At 52.8% G+C, this 10,216-nt stretch overlaps 1 protein-coding gene across 1 annotated transcript in view; it reads right to left on the reverse strand.

The window, feature by feature from the left end:
• KSR1 (kinase suppressor of ras 1) overlaps positions 1-9,893 on the reverse strand; it is a 148,097-nt gene extending 138,204 nt beyond the window's left edge. Inside the window, exon 1 of the mRNA XM_061176849.1 lies at positions 9,524-9,893. Within this exon, the coding sequence (XP_061032832.1) occupies positions 9,524-9,754 (231 nt within the window). The 5' untranslated portion in view covers positions 9,755-9,893. The remainder of the gene's footprint in view (positions 1-9,523) is intronic.
• Positions 9,894-10,216: the final 323 nt, after the last annotated feature.

Raw genomic sequence — 10,216 nt, forward strand, 5'->3', positions numbered from 1 at the left:
GGTTCTAGAGCACAGGCTTAGTAGTTGTGGCTCAACAATGTACATGTTTGAACGTTTCCATAATAAAGTTTTTTTTAAAGATGAAAACTCAAGACGCAGGCATTTCACCTAAGAATCACCAAGGGTCTGACCCAGGCTTTGGGGCTTGCCCTCTGGAGCCAGACAAAAGCCACGGGTCTTTAAAAAAAATTATTCTGTGCAAACAGATTTTCTAGGTGGATGAGGAGTTTGTAAATGCAAGTCAGGCTGTGCCAGCGGGTAATTAAAATGGTCTGGGCTCAAGTCACAGCTTAGTCTCTCCTTGGCTGTATGACTCTGGGCAAGTCAACCTCTCTGCACCCTCAGTTTCTTCACCTGTAAAATGGGAATTAACAGTAGAACCTTCCTCACAAGGTCGTTGCAAGGAGTAAATGTCACATAAAACTCCTAAGAAGGGGGCCAGGCATGGAGTAAGCTCTCGGGAAATGTCAGGTATTGCGACACATCTACTTAATAACATGTATAGATATTCATTTTGAAAACCACACATCCATTTGATCAGTTACCTGGGGAAAATGAAAAGGGGTGGACCCAGCCCCTATTTCTGAGCCCTCGGGCAGCAGTGTGGGAGCCGTGTGTCTGTCTAGTGCACCCGGAGTGGTCCCAGCCAGCCCAGGCCTCCACTGGCCAAGGAGCTAGAGAGAGCTCCTCCTTTCAAAAGCCAGCACCAGAAACAGGAAGCTGCTTCCTTTCCTTTCCATTCTGAACCAGTATTTCCTTTTTTGTTTCAAAAAGCATTCCTCGTCTGCAGCCCAGCCCTTCCCCTGCCCTCCGCAGCCCCAGGCTCAAACACACCCACAGACATTTGCATTTCTCCTGGATTGTTTGCTGCCCACCATGGGGTCAGGAGGTTCCTGGCAGACCCTGAGTGAGTGTGCCCTTGGCACCGGGCTAACTGGCCAGTGGGGCCAGGAAGAGGTAGGACGCGAGGACCCCAGACATATAAACCTCTCTGGGTACGTCTTCCTCATCTTGTTGGGAGGATTAAGTGAAATCTGTCTCTAAGTGGGTAGTGTGGTACCCAGAACACAATCTGTTTCCCTTTGGAAAGTACCTCCCTTGACAAAAGGCAACTTTGCACAGCTAGATAAGCGTATGGGGTCACTAGCCTCTCCTCAACCTACCCGATTTTAACTGGAACCTCAAATGGAACCTCAGTATCATAAAAACAACAGTAGTTGAAACTACACCTACCATTTCTTGTCTCTTCCCCGTTCATGTTTTCCCAACTATGTTCAGAGGAGAGAAGATACCCTGGACAAGTAAGTTTGGGAATCCTTGCTACAGGACTTCTCAGAGCCTTTAAAACACTAATCTTCATCTTCAGGAATCACCAGGAGGGAAATAGCTGATGCGGCTACTTGAAGCTTTCTTTCACAAGAGCATCTCACAGAATACAGTAAAAGAAAGGCTGCATTAAGCCCTTTCAAGGGTCCCAGACTGGGAGGGGGGGATCGTGCCCCATGCATGAGAACACTCAGGTCACTTTTTAAATACGACCTGTAACTTTCTTTTTCTGGCCAGCAAAACTCTGTGTACCATGAATGAAGCTGGTTCTGCTAATCCATAACAAAACCCAACCCAAATGAATTGGCTCAATTGGGACTCAATACCTCCAGGTGCCTTGTCAAAGAAAAGCTCCACCACTCTATAAGCAGCTTATCTCATCAGCTTTGCAGAAAGCAAAACCCTCATGATCAATATATTGCAGATTCATGTCTACAGTTTATGCTGTATGAAAAGTTATTTTTCCTAACCATGGCTGGTCTATTCCACATAATGCATTATGTTTTCTCCCTTGGCCCTGTTTTAAATTTTAAGCACAACTCTTAATTCATTCTTGCAATTATTCTAAAGGTGGAAAAATGAAAGGGGGGAGAAAAATGGCAAGCAAACAGGATGACCTCAGCTCCATTATTTTCAAAGGCAATACGCCCAGTTAAAACACACAGTTGCCCACCAAGGCCAGGATGACAGAGAAATACAGATATATATAAATATATAGGTTTTGTATAGGTTTTGTATGGCGGCAGTTTGAATTAAAACTTCTTCAATGCAGATGAGAAACAATCGTTAACTGGGAATAAATGACAAAGCATTTTTGATCCCAACATCTGTCCCCAGGGTATGGTTCTGCATCCCCACCTGGGGTCTGGAACAGGGGAGAATGTCATATGGACACAAAGGCACTGGATTAAAAGGCTGTATCTTCTGGAAGCAAAATGGTAAACACTGTATAATGTATCATGGTATTGAATGTAAAATCTGCACAAATTTAGGACATAAACCCAACCCTTATAGGAGAAAATGTTCACCCACCCAAGTCCCAGAGGATCTTTCACTGGAAGGATGAGAAGCCCTTGAAAGTACGGTCAGGTCAGGTTCAAAGACTCGGACAGGCCACCTGGGCTGTGCCAGCCCACTGGGCAGGCTGGCTTTCAAAAAAGGCCCCACCCACTGGACACCCCAGACTGCTCCCCAAGAATCTCTCCAGTCCCCAGGGTCCCTAAGACACTGAGATGGGGCTGGGAAAACAAATCCATTTGCTTCCTCCTGCAGGAAATGCCTTGAGGCTGAGGACCCCCTCCCCCGCCCCCAACATAGGAGGGTGGGATAGCAGGCTGCTGTTTTGCCGTTGGTCAAGGTGGTATAATGTCTCACTCCAGGGCGTGAGCTCTCAGGTCTGACTCCCCACTCAGTGCTCCTTTATAAGCACCTGTCTCTCCTCCACTCTTTGTTTTGTTCAGGTTAATAACCTAATATGTGTTCCTGGCAAGTCACTTCCCCTTTGGGCGCTGTTTCCTCACCTGCAGATGAGAGGGCTGGACCAGATGAGAATTCCAAGACCTTAGTAGCCCACTTACCTTAGGAACCCATGACTCAATTAAATCAACCCCAAAGCCAAGGCACCCCAAATAGCGCTCTGATCAATATTTGTGGCTGGTGATGAAACCGAGCTTACAGTTCACTGAGATGCCTTTCATGACCCTCAAGTGATGAAAACTTCACCATATGGCTGTGCACTGCCCAGAGGTGACCAGTCCCTGGACACAGAGCCCTGACATCCAGCCCCCGCTTTGCTGCACGGGAGCAAGGAAAGATCCCTTTTCTAAATGGTCAGTCCAGGGCCCCCCCTTGTTACGGGTAACCACAAAACTAGAATCCATAATCCTTGACCCAGAACCCAGAACCTCAGCCACAGGGCCCAAGTCCTGTCTCCTGTTCACACTCCTCGCCCTCAAGGTGGACACAGATCCAATGGCAAAGGGGTAAACGCATGAAGGCTGCCATTTTGTAAATCCTGGCACTCCTGCTGGGGAGCGGGGTGGGGGAAACATATCAGGCCCTAAAGATTTCAAAGAATAGGGCTGCTGTTAAATGTGTTAATACACTTTGACCCAGCAAATTCCACTTCTAGGAATGCACTCATGCACTCACTGCAGCAAGGTTTATAACAGCAAGACATGGAAACAGGCTGAATGGCTGACAAGTGGGGACAGGTTCAATGAATTTATGATATGACCACACGATGCAGCCACGACCAGTGATGGTGCCTATCTGTGGGTACTGGTGCAGACAGAAGACATTTACAAGGCAATGAGCACGGTGAGCTCCACGAATACATTCGTGTACTTTTTTTTTTTTTTTTTTTAATTTGGCTGTGCTGGGTCTTAGCTGCAGCATGCATGTGGGATCTAGTTCCCTGACCAGGGATGGAACCTGGTTCCCCTGCATTGGGAGCATGCAGTCTTATCCACTAGACCACCAGGGAAGTCCCCATCCGTCTACATTTGTATGCAAATGCAGAGGATAAAAACACTAGAAGAATTTATATAGCCAAATGTTAACAAGAATTAACTCTGGGAGGTGGCATTATGGGTGGTTTTTATTCTTTTATTCAACTGAATTTTCTTTTTAATAGTGAGCACATATCATTATGTGTATTTTAAAATATTTTAATACAACTGGAAAGTTAAAGAATGTAGTGCTTACCAGAGGAATTACGCATAGAGGATAAGGCAGGTATCCATTAAAACAATTATGAGTAAGATGATCTCTAGGCAGCTTCTCATTTCTCAGAATGAGACCAACCCAGAGCGATTGCATCACAGTTCGCTGACAGGGACGCATCTTTGAGGACGTGCTGCCCTGCACTTTAGGGAAGCGGCCCCCAGCCCGAGCTCAGAGGCTGCACCGCCTGGCGTGGCCACCAGAAGGCCCGGTCACCTGGAACTGAGCCACCAAGTGGCCCTGGGCCAGCCCTTTTTGTTACCGGCCACTTCCTTGGGCTCAGCCGTCACAACCCTGACCAGAAACCGTCCCCTCCACTATGGTTTCTAGAAGCTGTTGCGAAGTTCAGAACATGAGTACCGAAGACCAGTCAACCCAGGTTCCACCACCTACTAACTCAGTCTCTCAGTCCCTCTGAGCCGCAACGTCCTTATCTGCAGAATGGGGAGAAAACCTCACAGGGTCCATGTGAGCCTTAAATGGGGAACATATGCCAAAAGCCCAGCACAGAACAGGTGACCGAGAGGGTTTCTCGTTCCACGTCTGCCCTCACTGCGCTCGAAGGGCCTTCCCATGACCCCGAATGCACCTCTACGCAGCTTTCCCTTTGAACTGAATGTAGAAAAAGATTCCAATCAGCCTATTCTGAAAGGATGTCCTTTTTAAAAAGCATAGCTGAGAGAGACTTGGCCACAGGCATTGTTACTTCCCACCACCAGCACAACCACTGCAGACACGGCCACCAAGGACCAGGGCCTTTGCAGTCCCTCTCGGGACCACAGCGGCCAGGCAGGTCCAGAACACTTGCGGTGGGGAATGCGGCTTTCCTGGATTTTGAGCTAACCTGGCAGGGAAGGAGGCATTCCCATCATTGTCCCCAGGCAGCAAACCAGAGGCCTCCTGGCACTCAGGCTAACCTGGGTTGCAGATCTGATAAGGCCTCCCTCCAGCGCCCCGCAGGCCTCCCCAGTCTTGGGAACTACAGGTCCCTCTTCAGACTGCCTCCGAGGATCGCCGGTGGCAAGTTTCACCAGGAAAAAAATTGCCAAGGCGAAAGCAGACACCAAGGGAAACAGTGCCCCAGCTCTGGCTCCCTCCGGGGACAGGTGGAGTGAAAGCCTTCAGCAGGAGGTTAAAACTACTGGGTAGAGCAAAAGCAGAGAAAAGCCCCACTCTGAGGCAGGGGCTGGGTGGGGAGAGGGAACCCAGGCTTCACTCTCATTTCTGCCAGGGGCGTGTGACGTAGGACAAGTCGCCACCAAGACTCTGGGAATATTTCCCAGAAAAGCAGGAGTTGGACTGGACAACCGTCCGGTCATATTCCCAATTCCAAACCGCTCTCAGCAGGCCATGGTACTGGAGTCACTACTGTTCGCCTGCCTGCCTCCCCCATTAGACTGAAAGCATCCTACCTGCCTCAGAATCCTTGCCAGGGGGATGGCAGTGGGCAGCTCATCAGGCAAATCAGTAATAACTGCAGGTTTGTTGAGTGAATGCACGTCCATGCACGCCCCAAGTACTTGCTCTGTGAGGACCCACGGCACCCCTCTCCTTTCCCAGCACTTCCACCATCCAGGTGCTCCGAGGGGCAGGGGCGGGGACCACAGGCAGAGCTCAGGCCCTCCACACCACAGGGTTCTGACCTCTGCCACAGCAGAGCTGAGCGAAGGTCAAGGCCCTTTGGGGACCCCTTTCTCTAGGTCAGCTTGCTTAGGAGGGACTTTTCTCCATAAGAGCACCAGATGGGAAGACTCGGTGTGGCAAGGCCTGTCTCTGGAAAGTACCAGGAGGCTGGCAGGATAAGGCAAAGTCACAGTGCCCACAAAACGTGCATCTTCGTGAGGCACCACTATCTCCCCACTGCCTGGCACAGACTCAGCCCAAAGAGGATGCACAAATGAGGGAATGAACTGGCATGGGGCTCCAGGCCCAGCTGTGAGGCCAGCCGGGTATCCCTGTGTGAGCACATCTGGGGAACGAGAACATTCCACCTTGCCTCGGTGGAGTTCTCAGGGCCTGATGGAGATAGGGCAGCAGGTTCTGCTGGGATGGAGTGGCCTCCCAACTTCTGTTTACATATTCAGACTCTGGGTTCAGATTTTATCCCCCTCCGCTTCTCATGTCGAGAGAAAAAAATACACGTGTGATGAAGGTTGGCGGATTTCCAGGAAACCTTCGGAGACTGAGAATGGTCCAGCACACTGACTGGCAGGTAGGAGGCAGACATTAAACCCTGGCTCCTTCCACTCTTTTGGATCCAAGCTGGACCACTGCGTGGAGGAAGGAAGGGCAGCCGGACACGCTGACCCCCCAGACATCATCCGACCTACGATCAGGCACCAGCAGTGGGGCCGGAGGTCAGGGACTTCCCGAGGCACCTCATTGAATGCTTACTCAATGAGGGCCAGGGTGGGCTGGGGTTCCTCAGATTCTGTAAGTCTGGCGTGCTTGCGTAAGCCAAGCCCTCTGGTCAGCCCCTTCTTCAAAAGCCAGGAATCCAATGTTGCAAGTCCTGTCTCTGGGGGCCCTGGCCTGGAATGTGAGAGGAGCCTGCAGAACAGGAAAGAAAGCTAGAATGGATATCACCACTACCCTGCCTGACCTCAGCACAGGCTGCTGGGATTGCTTCCTGGCCTGTCTCACCCACCTCTAGGAAATAAGAGCAAGTTGTCAAAGTGCCTTCCCCTAAATGTGGCCTGTGGCATGAATGCATTGGACCCTCACTAGGAAAGTTCACGGGCAGAATCTCTTGGTAGAAAGCATGCGGACTTACAGACTCACGACAAGGTTGCAGGCTTAAGTAGTCTCATGCCCATTTTACAGATGGGGAAGCCTGAGATTCAGAAGTCATGGGACTTGACCAAGGTCAGACAGATAGAACCAGGACCAGATTTCCAAGCCATGGGCTTTCCGCCTGCCACACTGCCCCAAAGGTCAGGATTCTTTGAGTAATAAACTTTCCCCCTATTTTATCAGTCTGGTAAATCTGGATTTTAGAACAATTCTTAATCATGGATATTCTTACACAGAGGTGTGTATAACAAACATTTGATTCAACCCAACTGAGGCCCCTTCACTAAACCACAGTATTTAGAGCCACGAGAGCCCGCAGAGACCCACTCCAACCCCCCTGTTCAAGTAAGGAGGCTGAGGCCTAGGGAACTAGATCCTGGGGTATAAAGTCCCATTCCCCCAAACAGCCCAGGTCCTGCCTTTTCAGGGAGTAGGGTGGACCTGAACCTACAGCATAGTGGAGACGACAGGGAGCTGGGTACTTGTTCCTGTTCCCACTGCAAATCCCCTTTGGACCTTTGGATGGGTTTCTGGCTGCCAGAGCCGATCATCCAATAAACACTCAGAAGGGAGGCCACCAAATAAACCAGGTCAGAGACCTAAATAAGGGGATGCTCTGGAGTGTCCTGATGCCACACCTTGGTAAAAATGAGAGACTTTGGAAGGCAGGGTACGGAGTAGGCAAGGCGCCATTTCCAGAGAAAGAGCCACACTTTTTCTCCTGGGTCCAATCTGCAAACCAAGAGCACTTCAGAGCGACATGGGGACAATCCAAGAGAGGCCAACAGAGAACGTTCTCTCATCCCAACAACATAGCAGTCCAACAAGACACATGCTGCCGGACAACGAACCCTCCTCCCAGAACGAAGCCACACAGGCCCCCTATTGTGTCAGTTTAAAAACTGAACTTTGCTGGGCAAACACACCGGCTATGTTCAAGAAACCAGTTTCTCTAGCCACTTGGAAAACAGCAGCATGCATGCAGGAGGGACTGGGGTGGGGGTGGGGGTTGCTGGTTGGTTTGTTTTTGAAGTAAAACCCTGGTCGAAACTGCTATAGCGACTGTAACAAAAATAATAATAGCCAGCACTGATTAGATGCTTCCCATGTCCCTGGTTTTGTAGCTTTTAAGAAAATAAAACTGAAGGACAGAAGTCACTCCCAAGGGGACTTCCCTGATGGTGCAGTGGCTAAGAATCCACCTGCCAATGCAGGGGACATGGGCTCGAGACCTGGTCCAGGAAGATCCCACATCCCACATCCCACATCCCGCAGAGTAACTAAGCCCGTGTGTCAGAACTACTGAGCCTGCGCTCTAGAGCCCATGAGTCACAACTACTGAAGCCCGTGCGCCTAGAGCCCGTGCTCCCCGACAAGAGAAGCTACTGCAATGCACAGCCCGAAGAGTAGCCCCCGCTCGCCACAACTAGAGAAAGCCCGCGTGCAGCAACGAGGACCCAACACAGCCAAAAGTAAATAAATTAATAAAACATAAGTCACTCCCGAGCATTTTGGATCAAACAGGGATTCAGGCGTGTGGTGTGCACAGAGGACTGGGTCTTGTAATAACTGCCACAAATCATCCGCTGGCCCTATGATGGCTAGCAGAGGCGATCAGCAATAAGAGGGTGTGGAGGGTTTAGGATGAGGAGTTAAGGTTCTAATAAAACAAAACATCTCCAGATCTGCAGCAGGCCAGATGTGACAGTGCAAGGTGGAAAGAGGCAGAGCAGCTACTAAGTGGTGCCTGTAATTTCACAGTCTTCCCAGTCTCTGGACAAAAGCAAGTTGGGAATGCACTAGTTTCCCTCTATTATGTATGGGGGAGGGGGAGACTCCCCCTTCTGAGAACCCAACAACCCTTTTGGCTGATTCTTTCAAATCCTTTTAATACTGCACTTCCCAGCTATAATTTGAGACAGTAGGGCCCGCATATCTTATTTCTTCTTTACGCTGGAGGCTGTCTCCACCAGAAAACCCCTTAAATAGTGTCATCTTCCCATCAAAGCCTTTGGTCCTCAGCACAATTGTTCCTAAACCAAAGTCCAAAGGGGGGGGGGCGAGGGGGTGTCGGTGGGTAGAGCAGTGAAACGCTGTGGCAGTGCGAAAGAGAAGCACCCAACGTCTGAAAGGCAAAAATGCAGTTTCATCAAACACTGATAAGCGGCAGACAAGAACCTGGAGGAGAGCAAAGGAAGAGACAAGACAAAGTCTGGGGCGTGAGGGGAAGGCAGAGAACGACGGGCCTGCGCTCACACTTCAGGGGGACCTCCTCCCGCCCAGTCACCCCGGTCCACAGCTGCTGGGCTCAGTCACCCAGGGAAAAGTCCAGCACGTGACTCAGTGGGAGAATGAGTCCTGCAGCCGGGCGAGCTGGAAATGGGGTGGGGGTGGAGGGGGGGCGGCAGGGCATGTCCGTACGCCGCCCATCCCGCCGGCGGGCTCCTCCAGCCTCCCTCCCAGGTCCCACTACGCCCCTCCCCCCAAATCCCGCCCAAGGTGAGGGGCTGGTCCCGGGTCCTCCGGCCGACGCAAAGGAGGTGACCGGGCTCAAGGATGCAACAGGGGAAGGAGTGACCTGGTGCAGCGAGGGAGGCGCTGGGGCGCTTCCCGGGCTGCCGACCCCTGCCTCCTCAGACCCAGCGCGGGCCCCCGTTTCTCCGGCGCCGCGGCCCCTTACCTCCAGGGTCCGGATCTCCTGCTGGGTGAGGTCGTTGGACACGGCGCACTTGGTGCGCAGCCCGCGCAGGCTGCCGATGGAGATGTCGATGAGCTTCTGGAGCTGCCCGCACTGCTGCAGCGCTCGGCTGGCCGCGGCCCCGGCGCCCCCATCCGCGGCCGCCGCGTCCCCCCCGCCGCCGCCCTCCTTCTTCTCCCCCATCGCCGCCGCGCGCAGCGCCGCTCTATTCATGCCTCGGCATCGGGGCCGCGGGGTGGCCGAGGCGGGGAGCCCGGGGGCGCGGGCGCCTCGGAAGGGAAGCCCTGAGCCGGGAGGGCTGGCCGAGGAGCGCCCCTCGACGCTGCCGGAGCCAGGACGCGAGCCCGCCGGCCGCCGAGCCCGCCACTCCCTCCCGCCCAGCCGCGGCGGCAAAGCGAAAGCCGCGGCGACCCGACGGCTGAGGCGCCCGGAGCCTTTAAGTGGCAGCAGGGGCCGGGTCAGAGCAGCTGGGCATGCTGGGACTTGTAGTCAGCGCCGCGCACCTGCCGCCGCCCGCGCCCTCGGGGTCCCAGCCGGCGCCCGCGCCCCTAGGTCCCGGCCTTCCCTTCCGCTGTGGGCACAGGCCGTGCGGGAGCGCCCCGCCTCTGCGCCCCGGGAGTGGCTGCTTCGCGCCAGCTCCTCCCCCGGCGCCCGAAGCCTGGGGAGCCTCATCTC

The sequence above is a fragment of the Eubalaena glacialis genome, chromosome 19 (assembly GCF_028564815.1).
Source record: "Eubalaena glacialis isolate mEubGla1 chromosome 19, mEubGla1.1.hap2.+ XY, whole genome shotgun sequence".
Taxonomy (NCBI): Eukaryota; Metazoa; Chordata; class Mammalia; order Artiodactyla; family Balaenidae; genus Eubalaena; species Eubalaena glacialis.